Genomic DNA, 22,900 nt, shown 5'->3' with positions numbered 1-22,900 from the left:
AGAGCAATTATTTCAGTCCAGAATAATCAACACAAATGCAGCCTTAGCTTCAGGCATGAAAATAACAGTCCAGCAATAACAATAGACAGTACCTGCCTAACCAGGTCACGCTCTTCAGGTGCACCACACAGCAGGGTTTTCAGCTGTAGCAGGTATCACAGGCTGCCAGGGTCCAGCAGCCATCTTATTCCCCCCCTGTGTCCATGCACATTGCTATTTATATCTACACCTAGCCTGGCTCAGCCTCAGCACCTGTGCTGTTTGACCTCGCCCACAACCTGAAGTGGAGGAAGTGGAATGGATGGCCCCACTACCAACCTGACATCCATTCCAAAAAACCAGGCCCAGATACTTTTAAAGAAAAGACCTCCAGCAAGTACTTGCTGGAGATTACATTGCACTCCTGGCTTTTCATGTCTCAAACAGCGGGACATGCACTTCCTCCAGCCCTACTAGGCATAATAGCGGAAAAAAGGGGCGATGTAGCGACCATCCACTATCACGCCCTTCAGTACCTCACAGTGGTTGTGGACTTTCCCAGTAACCGCGTTGGTGGGGGCACTATTAATATTGCGGGAGACATGCTGGTGTAGGGCTGGGACGGCACACCGGGAAAAATAGTGGCGACTGGGGACCGAGTAGTGCGGGACCGCAGCCATCATGTTTTTGAAAGCCTCCATTTCCATAAGCCTGTACGGCAGCATCTCCAGGCTGCTTAATTTGGCAATGTGCACGTTTGAAGCTTCTGCGTGCGGGTGCGCGGCGGCGTATTTGCGTTTTCGCTCCAACACTTGTGTTAGCGACAGCTGAACGCTGCGCTGAGAGACATTGCTGGATGGCGTGTAGGACATTTGAGGTGAGGGTGTGGGTGCAGGCTGGGAGACACTCGTGCTTGTGTCCTGGGAGGGGGATTGGATCTGTGTGGCAGGTTGGGGCACAGGGGAAGAGGCAGTGGTGTGACCCGGAGGTGGTGAACGGCCTTCTTCCCACCTTGTGGGGTGCTTGGCCATCATATGCCTGCGCATGCTGGTAGTGGTGGCTCCCCGGCTGATCTTGGTGCGACACAGGTTGCACACCACTGTTCGTCGGTCGTCCGCGCTCTCACTTAAAAACATCCACACCTTTGAACACCTAGCCCTCTGGGAGGCTTGCCGTGAGTGGGTGCTTTAGGAAACAGTTGGGGGATTCTTCGCTCTGGCCCTGCCTCTACCCTGGCCACTCCACTGCCTCTTCCAACCTGTCCTGCTGCTGCACTTGCCTCCCCCTCTGAAGCCCTGTCCTCAGTAGGCTTAGCAAACCAGGTGGGACAGTCACCTCATTGTCCAGCTGCTCTTCCTCCGAATCCTCTGTGTGCTCCTCCCTCGGACTAACTGCGCTTACTACTACCTCACTGACAGACAACTGTGTCTCATCATCATCCTCCTCACCCACTGAAAGCTCTTGAGACAGTTGCCGGAAGTCCCCAGCCTCATCACCCGGGCTCCGGGAACTTTCCAAAAGTTGGGCATCGGTCACGACAAACTCCTCAGGTGAGAGAGGAACCATTTTTTCCCACTCAATGCAGGGACCCGAGAACAGTTCCCTGGAGTCTGCCTGCTCAGAATATGTCATTTGCATGGAGTGAGGAGGCTGGGAGGAAGGAGGAGCAGCAGCCAGAGGATTCAGAGTTGCAGTCCCTAAGCCGGGAGTAGTGGACTGCGTAGAAGAATGGGTGGTCGATGCATTTTCTGCCATCCACGACAGGACCTGCTCACACTGCTCTGTTTGTAATAAAGGTCTACCACACGGACCCATAAATTGTGATATGAAGCTGGGGACCCCAGAAACTTGCCTCTCTCCTAATCCTGCAGCAGCCGGCTGTGATTCACCTTGACCAGGAACTCGGCCTGCGCCCACACCCTCATTTGGACGTCCGCGTCCACGGCCTCGACCCTTACCCCTATATCTCATCATGGCAGATTAAGAATAGAGCAGGGCCCAAATAAATTACCACACTGTACAGCACTAACTGGGCCCTAATTCACGGCACACAGAGAGTTGTAGGTAGCGGAAGCTCCGGATTCTGCAATGCAAATCCACCCATGTGCATGAGGTCTTTCTAAATCACACAAAGGCCTCATGCACAACGCCATGTTAATAGGCCTCCCATTCACTGGATGGAGCCCTGTGAGCCTTTTGTCCGGCTAATAGTTGTTGGGAATATTCATGAAATAAATCATACTGTATTCATAGGGGAAAATGGCCAGAAATGTCTCCTCAAAACTGCTCAAATCTCATTTTCAGCTTCAGGAAATGTTTGGTGGAGGTGATTGTTGCTGAAGAAAGATCTACCGGCTATTAAATTCAAAGGTTCACTAAGGGCTGGTTTAGACACAGCGATTATCGCTCAAAAAATCTTTTGAGCGATTTTTGAGCGATAATCGTTGTGTTCTTTTTACAACGCAAGGCGATTGCTCAAATGTTGAGCGATCACCTTGCGCTCTGTCCCCACTTGTCTTCTGCATGCAGCTGTTCTCTGCTCAGAGTGCCCAGCTGTTATACACCTGAGCGCTCCGAGTGGGGTATGGAGAACCCAGCTGGACTGCTCTGTTCTTCATACCCCGCCTGTCATCAGGGAAACAATAGTATCAGCTGTATCCCGCTGTAAATCCCTGATAAGGCTCATCGTTGTCTTTTAGCACACTGAAAGACAACGGTCAGCGACTGTTTAATGAAAACTGCACAAATGTCAGTGCAGTCAGACACAACGATAATCGCTCAAAATATGGCTTTGAGCGATTTTGGAGCGAAAATTGTTAAAGGGCCTTTACTTTTTTCCCTGCACTGTGGATGTTTATTCACTGGTTCAATACAATATATGAACTGTACAACTGTCTCTGTGGTGTTCATTAAGTTAGATTGCGTTTGTCTAATTAATCAATGCAGAAATCCAGGTAGTTCCAAAAGGTTCACTTAGTTTTTCATGCAACTGTTCATGCACCTATTCCCAGCAGTTATTTAATGACTTTAGAATAAAAACCTGATCTGAATACCGGGCTAGTAAAGTCTTTACACTCTTTAAGAAAAAGAAAGTATTAGTGCTAAGTCAGCTGAGTGTATAGGTGCACGCATGTATAGGTGCGTAAAAAATAAACACAGACGGCATGTATAAAAAACGCGTGACTGAAGCTACAGACTTGTTTTTTTATTTCCACTTGTTGTGTGGTCACATGATCCTAAAATTCACACATATAGTGTGGCCCCACTGAAAGCAATGGGAGGGGATCGCTATCACCTGCTGCGGCTGTGACAGCTGCATCATGGGATTCCTTGGATGTGAAGCCCCTGGATGCCATGTTAAAAACATAGAGTGATGAGTAAGGATTTGGCGCTCACTGGAAGGATACTGAAAAGTGTAGTAGGTGAGGGGTCTTGATTGCCAGGTGAAGACGAATATTCCTAGGTGCTGTAAACAATCTCATAGGAGAGAGCGGCTAGAGGGAAACTCCAATCATGGCATGAAGGAGGAAGATATAAATGAGATAAGAGAAAAAAACCTCAGCGCTCGCACCGTGGAATAGGTGGAAATAGAATATACTGAAGAGACTAAAGTTATATCACTTACTTCAAGGAGGCGCCTTTAGGGTAGGCGCCTCCTAATCCAAATAGGCGTATCAAATATGGTACCGATCAACAATGATGAACAGGTTCCACGATTTTAATAAAATAAAATATAATACACAACGCGTTTCGGCCGCACGGCCTTTTTCAAGTGTACATTGTATGACTAAAACTGAGCATATATAATGATAAAAGTACCTTGTAATCCTGTGACAAATGAAGGTAATCAAGCTGCCAAATCCAGACCGGCATCTGTTGTGTCGGCATCAATGCATGCGGCCGAAACGCGTTGTGTATTATATTTTATTTTATTTTATTTTATTAAAATCGTGGAACCTGTTCATCATTGTTGATCGGTACCATATTTGATACGCCTATTTGGATTAGGAGGCGCCTACCCTAAAGGCGCCTCCTTGAAGTAAGTGATATAACTTTAGTCTCTTCAGTATATTCTATTTCCACCTATTCCACGGTGCGAGCGCTGAGGTTTTTTTCTCTTATCTCATTTATGTTAAAAACATAGGGAGAAGAACGTGCTCTTCTGCCACAACTGTGGCAGGTGATTCTTTCATCCCCACGTGGAGTCCCCTTATGACTAAACACTGTGACTGTACTGTTACAGTGTTTAGTAATGAGGGGACTCCCCGAGGGGATGAAAGAACCCCCTGTCACAGCTGTGGCAGAGGAGCGCCATGCTATCCCACTGCTTTCAATTACCATTTTAGAGTGCTTACAACTTTTTGATCGCTTTTTATTACACTTTTTTTCTTGGAGACAGGGTGACCAATTTTGGCATCATTTTTTCTTCTTTTTTTTCTGACGACGTTCACTGTGCGGGATAAATAATGCATTACTTTGATAGATCAAACTGTTGTGGATGCAGTGTCCCAAATATGTTATTTTTTTTCTTTTAGATTTTTTTATTATAAGTATGGCAAAAGGTTTTTTTTTTAAATTGTATTACCTTTTATTTTTCTTTATAATATTTTTCAATTTTTTTTTATTTTTTAGTTCCTATAGGAGACAAGAACTTGCAATGGTTTAATCACTACTGCAGTATGATGTGATACCATAGTATTACATTGTACCATGATCTGACAGGCAATCTATTAAGCTATGCCACAGGCCCCCAGCTGCCATGGAAACTGCTCAGCACCCTGCAGTACATTTGATCAGAGCTGTTGCGGGCAGATGTTGGCTGTAAGAAACAGCCAACAGTCGCACTGTATGCAGTGGAATTAAGCCTCGATCCACCTCGATACAAGCCTCAAACCTTAAGGACGTAAGTGTATGCCCTGTAGCGTTAAGGGATTAATGGGTAACCAATAGAGATGAGCGAACGTGCTCGGCCACGCCCCTTTTTCACCCGAATACCGCGATTTTTGAGTACTTCCGTACTCGGGTGAAAAAATTCGGGAGGCGCCGTGGGTGAGTGGGGGGTTGCTGCGGGGAGTGGGGGGGGAGGGAGAGAGAGAGGGCTCCCCCCTGTTCCCTGCTGCTACCCCCCACTCACCCACGGCACCCCCTGCCCCCCGGCGACCCCGAGTACTTTTCACCCGAGTACTGAAGTACTCGAAAATCGCGGTATTCGGGTGAAAAAGGGGCGTGGCCGAGCACGTTCGCTCATCTCTAGTAACCAAAATAAAAGAAATTAAGTTAAACAACAAGCTTTCTACAATACCTAGGTCCCTTCAACTGGCTAGCATGGTACAAACTTTTGATTTTCTGATGATAAATTCCTTTAATATAAGTAAAAACAGAATTTGACATCATCTCATCAGAGGTAAGTGTACACTGTGAGCACTGGGTAAGAGTTAATGGATGGAACAGGGAGCTGGGAATAAGTGGGATCAAAGATGAAGTATCTCATGATGAGAAGACCGAAGGAAGTGCTTTGTCAACTAATGCAAACATGTTGTTTAATTGTGATTACCTGTTAATTAAAATATCCCATTGTGTGAGCTTTATCAGATAAACTATATCCCAAGCATACATTCTTTTCTTGCAGGATCACAGATATACCAGTCAAATTTCACATGTCTATTGCTGAAATTATGGGATTTATCCAGTCAGTCTGTATGTTTCAGATATTTCTAGAAAAAGATGTGAAAGGAGCAGAGCAATTTCTAAAACAGACAGAGAAAAGGTACGGTGTAATGACTTGCTGCCATGGCATTATGTTTGCTTATTTTGGGCCTCTTCACATGGGCGTAATTTAGTCCAATTATGCGACTGTGATAATCACGGCTACATAATGGGACAAAATGAAACCATTAATTTCAATGGTTTTGTTTTCACTAGCAGTATTATCACCTGCTAATAGTACATGTGGGAAAAGATAGGACTTGCCTTATCTTTCCTGCATGTAGTATTACCAGATAAGATAAGACAGGACCCATCTTCCCACAGTTTTCTTCAAACTCCCGCGAAGCTTGAAAAGTCCAAGAAGATAAAAAATTCAGTTCATGGGCAACTATACTCTGTAGCGGCGAACATAGTCGTACATACGGCCATGTGAAAAAGCCCTAACATTTCATTGATTCAATCTTAATCTACCTGCATATCCCATTTATTGGCTTAAATACACGGCCATGTTTGTGGAGAGTTTGGTGGGCATGAAAAACACGCCTGCAAATCCCAACGCAGTGATGTCAATGATTTCAATGGTTTCCTTTTGACAGCCATGTTTCTCACACGATAATCCTATGCATAAGAAAAAATAGGCCTTGCACTATGATTATTTTCTCATATGAGAATAGATAGGTCCAACCCTATCTTTTGTCTTTTTTAAAACCTGCACAATAGAGCAAAGTGGAATAATTGACCGCATTTTAAGTCAACTGGGTTCATCAGCACCATCGGTTTCAGCTGTGTGATAGATCCTGAACGGTTTGTCCCACCTCCTCCCATTGATGGCTATGGACAAGTGGCGGGGCGTGGGTGGAGCTAAGCTACCGCCCTCTCTCGCTTAGCTACGCCCCCGACCCTCCCATTGCAAAGAATGAGCAGGAGGGAAACGAGAGGTGAGCCTGTGATAAGGAGGGGGGGGGGGGAGAAGGCATGGTGAGTCCCATGCTGTGTGAATGGGCACACAAGCTTTAGATTTGCGCGCCCGTTCACAAGCTTCTATGCCCCAGATGTAAGCGTATATTGGCCGGCCATGAAAACGCCAGCCAATATGCACTCCTGTGAAAGAAGTCTCAATGGAACAAATCTACAGATTTATTTATAATTAAACATATACACATGAGCACATGGGAGGACACAGACACGGTGAACTTAATTTGCACTTAGATTAATACCAGAGATGGGATAAGTGAAAATTAGAGATGAGCGAACATACTCGTCCGAGCTTGATGCTCGGGCGAATATTAGGGTGTTCGGGATGCTCGTTACTCTTAACGAGCACCACGCGATGTTCGGGTTACTTTCACTTTCATCTCTAAGACGTTAGCGCGCTTTTCTGGCCAATAGAAAGACAGGGAAGGCATTACAACTTCCCCCTGTGATGTTCCAGCCCTATACCACCCCCCTGCTGTGAGTGGCTGGGGAGATCAGATGTCACTGGAGTATAAAAGTCGGCCCCTCCCGCGGCTCGCCTCAGATGCGTTGTGAGTTAGCTGAGGGAAAGTGCTATTGTGTTGGAGCTGCTGTAGGGAGAGTGTTAGGAGTGAGTGTAGGCTTCAAGAACCCCAACGGTCCTTCTTAGGGCCACATTTAACCGTGTGCAGTATTGTGGAGGCTGCCTTTTGCAGTGGTGCACTTTTTTTTTTTTTTTCCAAATCGGCCGTGCAGAGCATTGCGCCCTGCAGTAATACTACAGGGACAGAAGTGGTGGTTAGGCAAGGAGAGTATTAGGAGTGAGTGTAGGCTTCAAGAACCCCAACGGTCCTTCTTAGGGCCACATCTAACCGTGTGCAGTACTGTGCAGGCTGCTGCTTTTAGCAGTGTTGCACATTTTTTTTTTTTCCAAATCGGCCGTGCAGAGCATTGCGCCCTGCAGTAATACTACTGGGACAGAATTGTGTAGGCAGGGCCAGAAGACATATATTATTGATTGAATATAGTCAGTGGGCCTTTCCTTAAAAAAAAAAGGGCAAAAATTCTATTTGGCCTGTAGGCTTGCGCCAATTTATTTCCTGGCTGCGAAAGCACCGCTCTGCTGCAGTTAATAGCACTGCAGTTCTGTGACACACAGCAGGGCCACAGAACACATTTGTTACTTGATTGAATATAGTCAGTGGGCCTTTCCTTTTTAAAAAAAGGGGGAAAAAATTCTATTTGGCCTGCCTCTGACAGTCCTCAGCGTTCTGGGTACGTGTGTGGTGGGTGGAGAACGTCAAAAAAATCATACGCAGCCAGCTAAGTTTAACAGCAGGCTTGCGCCAATTTATTTCCTGGCTGGGAAATCACCGCTCTGCTGCAGTTAATAGCACTGCAGTTCTGTGACACACAGCAGGGCCACAGAACACATTTGTTACTTGATTGAATATAGTCAGTGGGCCTTTCCTTTTTAAAAAAAGGGGGAAAAAATTCTATTTGGCCTGCCTCTGACAGTCCTCAGCGTTCTGGGTACGTGTGTGGTGGGTGGAGAACGTCAAAAAAAATCATACGCAGCCAGCTAAGTTTAACAGCAGGCTTGCGCCAATTTATTTCCTGGCTGGGAAATCACCGCTCTGCTGCAGTTAATAGCACTGCAGTTCTGTGACACACAGCAGGGCCACAGAACACATTTGTTACTTGATTGAATATAGTCAGTGGGCCTTTCCTTTTTAAAAAAAAGAGGGAAAAAATTCTATTTGGCCTGCCTCTGACCGTCCTCAGCGTTCTGGGTACGTGTGTGGTGGGTGGAGAACGTCAAAAAAATCATACGCAGCCAGCTAAGTTTAACAGCAGGCTTGCGCCAATTTATTTCCTGGCTGGGAAATCACCGCTCTGCTGCAGTTAATAGCACTGCAGTTCTGTGACACACAGCAGGGCCACAGAACACATTTGTTACTTGATTGAATATAGTCAGTGGGCCTTTCCTTTTTAAAAAAAGGGGGAAAAATTCTATTTGGCCTGCAGGCTTGTGCCAATTTATTTCCTGGCTGGGAAATCACCGCTCTGCTGCAGTTAATAACACTGCACTTCTGTGACACACAGCAGGCCACAGAACACATTTATTATTGATTGAATATAGTCAGTGGGCCTTTCCTTTAAAAAAAAAGGGCAAAAATTCTATTTGGCCTGCAGGCTTACGCCAATTTATTTCCTGGCTGGGAAATTACTGGTAATACAGCATGCTGAGGGGTAGGGGTAGGCCTAGAGGACGTGGACACAGCCGAGGACGCGTAGGCCCAAGTGAGGGTGTGGGCACAGGCCGAGCTCCTGATCCAGGTGTATCGCAGCCGACTGCTGCGCGATTAGGAGAGAGGCACGTTTCTGGCGTCCCCACATTCATTGCACAATTAATGGGTCCACGCGGGAGACCTTTATTAGAAAATGAGCAGTGTGAGCAGGTCCTGTCGTGGATGGCAGAAAGTGCTTCGAGCAAGCTATCATCCACCCACAGTTCTGCGCCGTCCAGTGCTGTAAATCCGAATCCTCTGGCTGCTGCTCCTCCTTCCTCCCAGCCTCCTCACTCCACTACAATGACACATGCTCAGGAGCGGGAAGACTCCCAGGAACTGTTCTCGGGCCCCTGCTCAGATTGGGCAGCAGTGGTTCCTCTCCCACCAGAGGAGTTTATCGTGAGTGATGCCCAACCATTGGAAAGTTCCCGGGGTCCGGGGGATGAGGCTGGGGACTTCCGGCAACTGTCTCAAGACCTTTCAGTGGGTGAGGAGGACGATGACGATGAGACACAGTTGTCTATCGGTGAGGTAGTAGTAAGGGCAGTAAGTCCGAGGGAGGAGCGCACAGAGGATTCGGAGGAAGAGCAGCAGGACGATGAGGTGACTGACCCCACCTGGTGTGCAACGCCTACTCAGGACAGGTCTTCAGAGGGGGAGGCAAGGGCAGCAGCAGGGCAGGTTGCAAGAGGCAGTGCAGTGTCCAGGGGTAGAGGCAGGGCCAGACCGAATAATCCACCAACTGTTTCCCAAAGCGCACCCTCGCGCCATGCCACCCTGCAGAGGCCGAGGTGCTCTAAGGTCTGGCAGTTTTTCACAGAGACGCCTGACGACCGACAAACAGTGGTGTGCAACCTTTGTCGCGCCAAGATCAGCCGGGGAGCCACCACCAACAGCCTCACCACCACCAGCATGCGCAGACATATGATGGCCAAGCACCCCACAAGGTGGGACGAAGGCCGTTCACCGCCTCCGGTTTGCACCGCTGCCTCTCCCCCTGTGCCCCAACCTGCCACTGAGATCCAACCCCCCTCTCAGGACACAGGCACTACCGTCTCCTGGCCTGCACCCACACCCTCACCTCCGCTGTCCTCGGCCCCATCCACCAATGTCTCGCACCGCACCGTCCAGCCGTCGCTAGCGCAAGTGTTTGAGCGCAAGCGCAAGTAAGCCACCACGCACCCGCACGCTCAAGCGTTAACCGTCCACATAGCCAAATTTATCAGCCTTGAGCTGCTGCCGTATAGGGTTGTGGAAACGGAGTCCTTCAAAAGTATGATGGCGGCGGCGGCCCCACGCTACTCAGTTCCCAGTCGCCACTACTTTTCCCGATGTGCCATCCCAGCCCTGCACGACCACGTCTCCCGCAACATTGTACGCGCCTTCACCAACGCGGTTACTGCCAAGGTCCACTTAACAACGGACACGTGGACAAGCACAGGCGGGCAGGGCCACTATATCTTCCTGACGGCACATTGGGTGAATTTAGTGGAGGCTGGGACAGAGTCAGAGCCTGGGACCGCTCACGTCCTACCCGCCCCTAGAATTGCGGGCCCCAGCTCGGTGGTGGTATCTTCGGCGGTGTATGCTTCCTCCACTAAACCACACTCCTCCTCCTCCTCCGCAACCTCTATCTCGCAATCTAGATGTGTCAGCAGCAGCAGGACGTCGCCAGCAGTCGGTGTCGCGCGGCGTGTCAGCACAGCGGTGGGCAAGCGTCAGCAGGCCGTGCTGAAACTACTCAGCTTAGGAGATAAGAGGCACACAGCCCACGAACTGCTGCGGGGTCTAACAGAGCAGACCGACCGTTGGCTTGCGCCGCTGAGCCTCCAACCGGGCATGGTCGAGTGTGACAACGGCCGTAACCTGGTGGCGGCTCTGCAGCTCGGCAGCCTCACGCACGTGCCATGCCTGGCCCACGTCTTTAATTTGGTGGTTCAGCGCTTTCTGAAAAGCTACCCACTCTTGTCAGACCTGCTCGGAAAGGTGCGCCGGCTCTGCGCACATTTCCGCAAGTCCCACACGGACGCTGCCACCCTACGCACCCTGCAACATCGGTTTAATCTGCCAGTGCACCGACTGCTGTGCGACGTGCCCACACGGTGGAACTCTACGCTCCACATGTTGGCCAGGCTCTATGAGCAGCGTAGAGCTATTGTGGAATACCAACTCCAACATGGGCGGCGCAGTGGGAGTCAGCCTCCTCAATTATTTTCAGAAGAGTGGGCCTGGTTGGCAGACATCTGCCAGGTCCTTGGAAAGTTTGAGGAGTCTTCCCAGGTGGTGAGCGGCGATGCTGCAATCATTAGCGTCACCATTCCTCTGCTATGCCTCTTGAGAAGTTCCCTGCAAAGCATCAAGGCAGACGCTTTGCGCTCGGAAACAGAGCCGGGGGAAGACAGTATGTCGCTGGATAGTCAGAGCACCCTCCTGTCTATATCTCGCATTGAGGAGGAGGAGGAGCATGAGGAAGATGAGGAGGAGGAGGGAGAGAGACAGCTTGGCCCACTGCTGACGGTACCCATGCTGCTTGCCTGTCATCCTTTCAGCGTGTATGGCCTGAGGAGGAGGAGGAGGAGGAGGAGGAGGAGGATCCTGAAAGTGATCTTCCTAGTAAAGACAGCCATGTGTTGCGTACAGGTACCCTGGCACACATGGCTGACTTCATGTTAGGATGCCTTTCTCGTGACCCTCGCGTTGCACGCTTTCTGGCCACTACAGATTACTGGGTGTACACACTGCTCGACCCACGGTATAAGGAGACCCTTTCCACTCTCATTCCCGAAGAGGAAAGGGGTTCGAGAGTGTTGCTATACCACAGGACCCTGGCGGACAAGCTGATGGTAAAATTCCCATCCGACAGCGCTAGTGGCAGAAGGCGCAGTTCCGAGGGCCAGATAGCAGGGGAGGTGCGGAGATCGAGCAGCATGTTCAGCACAGGCAGTGCAACACTGTTTAAGGCCCTGGACAGCTTTATGGCTCCCCACCAAGACTGTGTCACCGCTCCCCAGTCAAGGCTGAGTCGGCGGGAGCACTGTAAAAGGATGGTGAGGGAGTACGTAGCCGATCGCACGACCGTCCTCCGTGACGCCTCTGCCACCTACAACTACTGGGTGTCGAAGCTGGACACGTGGCCTGAACTCGCGCTGTATGCTCTGGAGGTGCTTGCTTGTCCTGCGGCTAGCGTCTTGTCAGAGAGGGTGTTTAGTGCGGCTGGGGGAATCATCACAGATAAGCGTACACGCCTGTCAACCAACAGTGCCGACAGGCTTACACTCATCAAGATGAACAAAGCCTGGATTTCCCCAGACTTCTCTTCTCCACCAGCGGACAGCAGCGATACCTAAGCAATACGTAGGCTGCACCTGCGGATGGAAGCATCGTTCTCTATCACCATCCAAAACGGGGACATTTCTGCTTCATCAATCTGTGTATAATATTCCTCCTCCTCCTGCTCCTCCTCCTGAAACCTCACGTAATTACGCCGAACGAGCAATTTTTCTTAGGGCCACAAGGCTCACTCATATAATTTTTCGAAACAATTTTTATACGTTTCAATGCTCTTACAAGCGATGAAACTTTAACTTGAACCAATTTTTTGTTAAACTGGGCTGCCTCCAGGCCTAGTTACCACTTAAGCCACATTAACCAAAGCGATTAATGGGTTTCACCTGCCATCTTGGTTGGGCATGGCCAATTTTTTCTGAGGTACATTAGTACTGTTGGTACACCAATTTTTTTGGGCCCTCACCTACAGTGTAATCATTGTAATTTCTATGTTCTTCGCCTGCACTCATGGTACAGAAAGGTGTGTGGGGTTGGCCTACACTTTTGCTACATAAATGTAACTAGGGCCTTGTCTATACTGCAGCTACTGAAATGTGAAAGAGACTGTTATCTCCCTAAACTGCTGCAATGGGAATGTTACTGGGGCCTGTCTTGAGTGCTACTACTACTGAAATGGAACTAAGACTGCGCTCCCCCTATACTGCTGCTGGTGATATGTTAGTGGGGCCTGTCCCTAATGCTACCGCTGAAATGTTAATAATTCTGGGCTGTGCCTATACCGCAGCTAATGGTATGTCACTGGGGTGTGGAAACAGAGGCTTCACAAAGACATGATGGCGGCAAGGCCATTTCCCACCAATGCTGTTACTGTTAAGGTGCATATGACCACGGACACGTGGAGAGGACACATAGTGCCTCCAAAACATCCCCCTCCTCCTCCAACAATGAAAACATTCTTGGCAAATAACTTTGCATTGGTCCGTCTGGTGGCAGTCCAAGAATTTCACCTTTAACGACACAACAAGAGAGCACCACCACCATCCCCCCGCCATGGCCCACTTAATCATGGCCACATTCCGAAAACCAACTACATAAAACCGCGCTACTAGGTTCGCAGTCACCACCACATTACCACCAACGAGGTTACTGTTAAGGTACATATTACCAGTCTGACTGGGCCATGCAGTGTGGGCCGAAGCCCACCTGTATTGTATCTGACGTTAGCTCTGCTGAGTAGGGCACTGCAATGGGATATATTTATGTACCACCGGTGGGTTCCAGGGAGCCACCCATGCTGTAGGTGCACACGGAGTTTAACCTACATCTGTCCATTTCTAAAGAACCCCAGTCTGACTGGGGCATGCAGTGTGGGCCGAAGCCCACCTGTATTAAGCACGACATTACCTCAGCTGTGATGGGCAATGCAATGGGATTTTTTTATGTACCACCGGTGGGTTCCAGGGAGCCACCCATGCTGTAGGTGCACACGGAGTTTAACCTACATCTGTCCACTTGTAAAGAACCCCAGTCAGACTGGGGCATGCAGTGTGGGCCGAAGCCCACCTGTATTAAGCACGACATTACCTCAGCTGTGATGGGCAATGCAATGGGATTTATTTATGTACCGCCGGTGGGTTCCAGGGAGCCACCCATGCTGTAGGTGCACACGGAGTTTAACCTACATCTGTCCACTTGTAAAGAACCCCAGTCAGACTGGGGCATGCAGTGTGGGCCGAAGCCCACCTGCATTAAACATGACATTACCTCAGCTGTGATGGGCAATGCAATGGGATATTTTTATGTACCGCCGGTGGCTTCCTGGCACCCACCCATGCTGTGGGTGCACATGGAATTCCCATTGCGGAGTTGTACCTGGCTGTGACTATTTATAAAAAACCGCGGTCTGACTGGGCCATGCAGACACCTTGACAGAATGAATAGTGTGTGGCACATAGGTTCCCCATTGCTATGCCCACGTGTGCAGCTCCAGATGGAGGTGGCACAGGATTGGATTTCTCATTGCTTCTGTATAGCATTGTGGACTATCGGCCCGCCCTTTTTATGGGGGGGTCGCTGCCTAGCCATGCCAACCCTCTGCAGTGTGTGCCTGCTTTTCCTGTGGCAGACGCACTTATAAATAGACATGAGGGTGGCGTGGCATGAGGGCAGCTGAAGGCTGGGCAGGGACAATTTGGTGTACGCTGTGGACACTGTCGTGCGGGGGGGGGGGGTTTGGGCAGCATGTAACCCAGGAGAAGTGGCAGCGGAGTGTCATGCAGGCAGTGATTGTGCTTTGTTGGAGGTAGTGTGGTGCTTAGCTATGGTATGCCATGCTAATGAGGGCTTTTCAGAAGTAAAAGTTGTTGGGAGGGGGGGGGGGGCCCACTCTTGCCGGTATTGTGGCTTAATAGTGGGACCTGTGAACTTGAGATGCAGCCCAACATGTAGCCCCTCGCCTGCCCTATCCGTTGCTGTGTCGTTCCCATCACTTTCTTGAATTGCCCAGATTTTCACACATGAAAACCTTAGCGAGCATCGGCGAAATACAAAAATGCTCGGGTCGCCCATTGACTTCAATGGGGTTCGTTACTCGAAACGAACCCTCGAGCATCGCGAAAAATTTGTCTCGAGTAACGAGCACCCGAGCATTTTGGTGCTCGCTCATCTCTAGTGAAAATCGATCTGTCTCAAATCTATCTGTCTCATATCTATCTGTCTCATATCTATTCACCTATTTATTTATATTGTGCGTATCCCATATCTCATATCTATCCCATATCTAATATCTATCCAATATCTCTTTCCCCCTCGTCATCCAGACAGCACACAGCAGTAGGTTGCCTGCTGGACACCTGTTGGGACAGGAAGCAGAAAATGCAAAAGGCAACTCCCATCACCAGCTCACCAGCGTCTTCCTGTCCCAACAGGACAGCCCTAGCGGGGGAAACCTCCAGGTGTATGCCGGAGGAGAAGAGGAACTCTAGCAGCCTGTCTGCCCTGGGGGGTATCTTCTCTGTTGGGCTGGCAATGTCTGCGCTGGTGAGACCACGTAAGAGGACCCCTCACCCGCAGGACCATACCATACAGCAACCTTTATCCTCCCAGTATGCTGCCCATGGGGTTCGCTGGCTGGAGGAACAAGATCCCCGGTACCTGGCCCTGCAGCGCTCCTCCTTTCATGGTCGTCCCTCTCTCGGGGGGCCGCAGGAGCGTCTGGTGTGGCACTGGGCGCAGCAGTGGCAGAAGGCAGCAGCTTCTGGCTTCCCTCTCGGCTGCAGGTGCGGCGGCCGACTCCATCAGGTGAGTACAGAGTGTCCCCCGGGTCCGGGCATTGCCACGTCATGGGGCAGTGACATGAAGTGGGCGTGGCCGAAGTCGGGAAGGCGCCAAATTCAAAATTTAAAGACCAACTTTCCTTCTGCTGCTGTCTGTCTGGATTCTGAATGCAGGATGTCAGCCAGGGAAGATACCAAGGACATTTTACTTGTAAGTAAACCTATTACGGGTTTTCTGATATGTATTTTCTGAATGTTGCTGGAAATTCTGCCTACCTTCATTTTTTATTGGACAGAGATATGCAAAAAAAACGAGATCTGAAGAAACGGGTTCGCAAATATCCCATTTGTATGCCGCTTTGTGTGAATTGTACAGCCAAGGTGGTCAGAGAGGAAGGCTCCTCGGCCATGGGGAATATTTGTGCTGTAATCCGCAAAGAAATAGAGGCATCTCTTTCCAGTCTTCCCCTTCCCCCTCCAGCTAAAAGGGTGAGGCAGATGCTTATGGAAGACTCTGATTAAAAAGAGGGTCTCCTGGAAGCCCTCCCCCCCCCCTCAGAATCTGCACCACCGACGGAAGATGCTAAAAAGTATTTCTTCTCATCGGCAGACATGGGCCAACTGCTGAGCGCAGTTAGGCGCACTATGCAAGTGGAGGATGAGGCTCCGCAACAGTCTTTGTTAGAGGACAGCCTGTTCCGGGGTCTTCGACCACAACCGAAACTGACGTTTCCAGTTAATGACATCCTGAAGCAGCTGATCTTATCAAAGTGGAGGCAGGCGGTAAATAAATTCTCCCTTCCAAAATAATTCAGGCATCGCCTGATATTTTCCGCAGACGACGTTGACTTCTTGGAAGTTGCCCCCAAGGTGGACCTAGCGGTGGCCAAGATATCCAAGAAAGCGGCCCTACCCTTCGAGGACGTCTTGCAGTTGCGGGATCCACTAGACGCTAAAGTGAATTCCTCAATGAAAGCATGGGAAGTCACTGCCCTAGCTATGAAGGCGAATATCACAGCCACATCTGTTGTGAGGTCCATGACTGTCTGGTTGGACCAGCTCCAGTCACTGGTTGCCCAAAGGGGTTCCAGGGAGGACATTGCCAGTTTCTTGCCTCTACTCCAGCTAGCAACAGGATTCCTGGCGGACACCTCCATGGAGTCCGTAAGATTTGGAGCCTGCTCGGCAGTTCACTCCGATACAGCTAGGAGAGCTGTTTGGGTCAAAGCCTGGACTGGGGATAGTACCTCCAAGAATAAGCTCTGCGCCCTGCCGTTCCAGGGCCACAGGATTTTCGGGCCTTTCCTAGACTCATTGGAGAAGACATCGGACAAGAGCCACAGGCTCCCTACGGAGAGGACCTTCAGGCGCCCTTCCTCCTCCTACCCTCCATCATTTCCCACCAGACCGTATAAAGGGAAAGGGAAGACCGAACGCTGGTCCTACCCCAAAGGCGGAAAGAGTGAGACATCTCCCTAAGGGCCACCTACGGCTAAGATCCTACACATCGGGGGTCGACTGAGGCGGTTTGCCTCCAGGTGGGAGGAAGTGACCTCTAGTCCCTGGGCCCTGCACCTTATTAAGGAGGGCTATAGAATTGAATTTTCCTCCTCCCTCCCCGTAGGTTCGTGGTCATCCCCTGCTAGATGAATGTCGGGCACTTTTTCTCTCCGCTAAAATTGCCATTAGGAAAGGCATGCGGGTCCTTGGCCTCATGACATCATGCATTGGGGTGGTCCCATGGGATCAGCTTCACTGCAGAACCTTGCAGGAGTTTATCCTCAGTAATTGGGATAGATCAGCTTCTTCCCTAGATCGGTTAGTTTCCCTTTTCCCCAGGATCAAAGAAACCTTAGAGTGGTGGTTGTCATGGTCCCACCTCGCCAGATCCACAGTCTGGTACCCTGCATCCCCAATCTCTATCTTCACCGATGCTAGTGCGACTGGCTAGGGGAGCCCACTTGGGACCTTATTACGTCCATGGGGGCTGGAAACAGGAGGAGGCGGCTCAGTCTTCTAATTATAAAGAACAATGTGCCGTTTGGAAGGCAGTTCTAGGCTTCAAGGCAGAAATCAGAGGTAGACACGTTAAAATCTTTTCAGACAATGTGACAACTGTGTCCCTCATTCGTTACCAGGGGTCTACCCGGAATCCACAACTCCAAGGCCTGGTGGCGAACCTTCTTGGTTGGACAGAATAACGGACAATCTCCATCACAGCCTTCCACGTAAGGGGTCCAAAGAACCTTACAGTAGATCTCCTCAGCTGCAAACAGATGGACCTGGGGGAGTGGACACTTCACCTGCATGCATTCCGTCTAATTACAGAAGAGTGGGGGACACCACAGGTGGACTTGTTCGCCTCCCAGGAGAACACCAAATGCCGCCGTTTCTTCTCCAGGGGAGCAGACAGGCATTCACTGCGAATAGACGCTATTTCTCACACCTGGGACTAGGATCCCGCTTATGCCTTCCCACCCATACCTCTAATCCTGCTGGTCTTGAGGAAAATCCGGGGGTCTCTAGGCTCTGTTATCTTAGTACCTCCTTTCTGGCCCAAAAGACCCTGGTTATCGCTGCTGGCCGCTCTCTCGACCCAGGACCCTCTCCATCTCCCTCTGTTATGCCCAAAGGTCCGGAGGTTCAGACTGGCGGCCTGGAAACTGAACAGGTAAAATACCTGAACCAGGGTCTGTCAGGTAGAGTAGTATCTACCTTATGTGAGAGTCTTAAGAAATCTACCAGGAAGATTTATGTCAAGATTTAGGATACCTTTTCTAGGTGGCTGGGTCATAGCATCCACGATCTCAGTCAGACAAACATCAGCCAAATCTTATATTTTCTGCAGGATGGTCTGGATATGGGACAAAGTCCTAATACCCTCAAGGTCCAGGTAGCCGCCTTGGGAGCCTTTTTTGATTCCCCCTTAGGTGACCATAGGCTGATAAGGAAATATCTTAAAGAGGCTGTTAGACTTCACCCCTTCGTTAGGGAAACAATGCCTCCCTGGGACCTTAATTTAGTACTGTAGGCACTCTCTGAACATCCCTTTGAGCCCCTGGAGGAGCTCTCTATCAGGATCCTTTCCTACGAGGTAGTCTTCCTGGTCGCCATCACGTCCGCTACACGGATTGGGGATATTCAGTCCCTCTCCATTAGGACCCCCTACATGATTGTATTTTCAGACAAGGTAGCATTCAAACCTGACCCCTTTTTCCAGCCCAAAGTCCTTACGGATTTTGATAGGGAACAGGTTATAGTCCTTCCCTCCTTCTGCCAGGATCCTCGTAACACCAAGGAACAGCGATTCCATAACTTAGACGTCAGGCGGGCAGTCCCAAAGTATTTGGAGGCTATTAATTCCTTCAGGAAATCTAACAATCTTTGTTCAATTTCAGGGTCCGGGAAGAGGAGGGGCTTCTACTAAGGACTCCATAGCGCGATGGGTTAGAAGGGCTATCGAGGACGCATACCAGTCCCAAGGGATTTCCCCCCTGAGCAACCTTAAATTAAAGCCCACTCCACTAGGGCAGTCGCTTGTTCCTGGGCAGAGAGAGCCCAGGCAACAACAGACCAAATTTGCAAGGCCGGCACCTCGTCCAGTACTCACACGTTCACTAAGCACTACCGCCTGGACTCTGAAGCCGACCGGGATATGGCCTTTGGGCGTAAAGTACTACAGGCGGTAGTCCCCCCCCCCAATAAAAAAGCCCCCATGTTGTTGGCATTCTCCAGGTGTATGCTGTCAGAATGACGAGGGGAAGACAGGAATTAGGTTTACCTGTTAATTCCCTTTCTTGATGTCATCCTGACAGCATAGCGGCTTTTCCCTCCCCTTTTGAGTCTTGTGTTCATGTGAAGTAACGTACTGTAATTTATGATTTTCATATTAAAGAAACATTTGTTGAGCAAAGCCAGGTCACTGTAGTTACTTGGTACACACTGGTGAGCTGGTGGTTGGAGTTGCCTTTTGTATTTTCCGCTTCCTGTCCCAACAGGTGTCCAGCAGGCAACCTTCAGATGTATGCTGTCAGGATGACATCCAGAAAGGGAATCAACAGGTAAGCCTAATTCCTATCATCCCATATCTCTATATCCCATATATCATATATATTATAATATTATGGGGTTACCGCCATGTAAACACCACTGCTCTGGGTTTCTCATATCTCATATTCTCCACTGGTGTATGAACCCCCCCTCTGAGATTCAAATGATTTCTGATCGTATCAAAGGTTGTTATAAACTTATATTCATAAATTTTTCTGTGACTTTGGGACCTAAAATTGCCTTTAAGTATAATAGCTTTAATTTTTAAAATAAGTTTGTTTGTTTCTTTCCATTTTACAATTTGGCTGTCAGTATCTTGAGGCATCTGGTGTTTTTACCTTTTGTATTAATATATCAGTAAGTATATGGCCATTTTCTGTGATCTTTTTGTCTGTTTTTATATTTTCCTATTTTGTGATTTTGATTGATGTTAATGTAGGGACTCAAAACAAGGACCCTTGCCTCAGGCTTATGAGCTTCTGTATTTTGGACAAAATATTAACGGATGCCTCGTACGTATTCAGGAAGTATTCAATGCCTCAGTATTTATCAATAACATGCAGTGTAGTTTTGAATGCTGGGATAGCCTAGGGTGCAAGTGCCAATGTGATTCTATTACATGTGCTTCACACACACAGCTCTGCTATACATGCGTCACACACACAGCTCTGCTCTGTATTTGCCAATGTGATTCACCTATGAGGTGCAGGGTAGCTCGCTGGATTGAAATATGGTGTAATTAATAGGTTGTGATCCTGCATGGTGCACTACACGGACCATTTGGCCGGACACCCTGTATATGCCTTATTTTTGTGCAAGAAGAATACTAAGCAACTATCCCCCACAATATAAGTAAGGTGTTGGGAGTGGTTGTTCATCAGAACCTAGCATCTGTGCAATTGCTCCTCCATTTTGCAGTTTGGCTGTCTGGATATTGAGGAATCTGGTGTTTTTACCTGACCGCTTGTCTTAGTATATCAGAAAGTACAAAATGTAAAGGATTTTTCCAGGGATAAAAATTCTGATAACCTGTCCTCAGGATAGGTCATCAACAATTAATTGGCTGGGGTCTGTTGTTCGGGGCCCTAACCGATCAGCTGAGCAGGTGCATGTTGTCAACACTGCAAATACACAGAGGTTGAAGCGAAAGCTGCGGAAATCTCCGCGCTGACCTCTATGTAGTGGCTGCCACTTGTAACTGCAGGCACGGGTGTCATTAAAATCAACATGAGCTGTGCCTACAGTTACAAGCGCTAGTCACTACACAGAGGTCTGTGCAGAGACTTTCGCTGCTTCCGCTCCCACTCCTGTGTATTTGCGGTGCTGACAGCATGCGCCCGCTTAGCTGATTGGTCAAAATCCCGAGCGCCGGACCCCAGCTGATCAACTATGGGCGTGAATAGGTCATCAATAGTATTCTCCCTGGAAAACCCCTTTAATGAGAGCTTAAAAAGTCTTAGGGCTCCCACACACTTGCGATTGCGTTTTTTGTTAACGTGATTGTCAGTGGGACTTTCTAATGTTAAAAACGCAACGCAATGCACCAAAAACGCAATTGCGTGCATTGAGTTGCGTTTTTTACAGTAGAAAGTCCCATTGACAATCGCGTTAACAAAAAACGCAATCGTAAGTTTGTGGGAGCCCTTATAAAGATTCATTTTTTTAATGTTGCAAAATTTCCTTGTTTTTTTATTTTTTTTTTTACAGATTTCAAGAAATACTTGGAGAGAAGGCTGATTCTGTCCAGCTGAACGTGCAAATGAAACACTACTGTGTCCTTGCTTGCAAAGATTAGGTGGAAGCTTACTTTTCATACATCTTATACTTATATGATAGCCAGTGTGATAACTAGCAAAGCTGCAGTTTACTTTTTTAAATCTAAAATGATAAACATGTGCTGAAAAACAAAAATCATCCTAAATTGCTGTCTCCCTTCCTCTTAGCTTGCTCACTGCCTGCTCTTAGTTTACTAGTAGTTATTAAGAAATTATAGTAGCAGTGTTTCTGGTGGTGCAGTGTGCCACTTACTAATACAGTGAAAGGGAATGAAGTTGTAAGCACACGGCTGGTGTATTAGGACCTGCTGGTTTAGGACCAATGATACATACAGCTCTGCTACGCGTGCGCGTCTCACACACGCAGCTCTGCTACGCGTACGCGTCTCACACGCGCGGCTCTGCTACGCGTGCGCATCTCACGCGCGCGGCTCCGCTACACGTGCGCGTCTCCGCTACCCGTGCGCGTCTCACGCGCGCGTCTCCGCTACGCGTGCGCGTCTCACGCGCGCGGCTATGCTACGCGTGCGCGTCTCAGGCGCGCGGCTCCGCTACGCGTGCACGTCTCAGGCGCGCGGCTCCGCTACGCGTGCGCGTCTCAGGCGCGCGGCTCCGCTACGCGTGCGCGTCTCAGGCGCGCGGCTCTGCTAAGCGTCTCAGGCGCGCGGCTCTGCTACACGTGCGCGCCACGCACGCGCAGTTCTGCTACGCGTGCGCGCCACGCACGCACACACACACCGCTCTGCTACATTCATTCTTCATCCCATATAACATGGATCAGAAGCGGCACAGCAAAGTCTTGCACACACTGATTACCCTCTGGTCACGTGACTTGGACTTCTCTCACACAGGTGACTGATCACATGATAGTGGCATCATCACAGGTCTTGTAAGCACACAGCTGCTGCCTGGCTCGCATATTTTTATATTCCATAACACTTCTGCTCAATTCGCAACCTGATTGGTTGTTTGGGATAGCTGATTCACAGTGATTGGTTGTTTGGGTTGGGTTGAGCAGAAGTGTTGTGGAATATAAAAATAGGCACCTGGCTTTGCAGGTTTTTAATAAGGTGAAGGACCTGTGATGCCATCACCATCATGTGATCAAGGGTGGAGCTCGGAGCCCAGGTGACTAATCACATGACAGTGACATCATCACAGTTCTTATTAGCACACAACTGCTTTTAAGGCTCTGCATGTTTAATGTTTTAGGACCTGCGATGATGTTACTGTCATGTGATCAGGGGTGGAGCATGTAACTCACAGACCGTGGTCGTTAGTGCTTTGATTGACAGGAGTCATGCAGAACTTGGAACAGGGGTGGAGTAGGGAGATTAGTTATTATGCTCATTAAAATGTATAGAGAGCAAAGCGGATGAGAGGGGAAGAAGGGACTCACATAGATGCTGCCTACAAGCTAATGGTAGGTCACTTTTTGCTATGATTTAGCTACAGAAATCACAACTCAGTTGTCTGTGTACAGTCTATACAACACAGCACAGCAGCCAGGAATGTTCCACTAGTTCTGAGAGGACTGAGAAACCTAGGATGGTAGAGTTGGCAGGGAGCTTTGGGGTCA

General features: G+C 49.1%; 1 protein-coding gene across 6 annotated transcripts in view; it reads left to right on the top strand.

The window, feature by feature from the left end:
* LOC136576370 (putative methyltransferase DDB_G0268948) overlaps positions 1-22,900 on the top strand; it is a 111,518-nt gene that overhangs the window by 85,343 nt on the left and 3,275 nt on the right. For 5 of the 6 annotated variants that reach the window (XM_066575604.1, XM_066575606.1, XM_066575609.1 and 2 more), the window contains 3 exons: positions 5,609-5,746; positions 19,495-19,557; positions 21,254-21,341. In XM_066575604.1, the coding sequence (XP_066431701.1) occupies positions 5,609-5,746; positions 19,495-19,557; positions 21,254-21,341 (289 nt within the window). The remainder of the gene's footprint in view (positions 1-5,608; positions 5,747-19,494; positions 19,558-21,253; positions 21,342-22,900) is intronic. The other variant, XM_066575605.1, reaches the window with a different exon arrangement.

The sequence above is a fragment of the Eleutherodactylus coqui genome, chromosome 8 (assembly GCF_035609145.1).
Source record: "Eleutherodactylus coqui strain aEleCoq1 chromosome 8, aEleCoq1.hap1, whole genome shotgun sequence".
NCBI lineage: Eukaryota > Metazoa > Chordata > Amphibia > Anura > Eleutherodactylidae > Eleutherodactylus > Eleutherodactylus coqui.
Note: the sequence above shows the minus strand (reverse complement) of the source record. Positions and strands in the feature narration are given on the sequence as shown.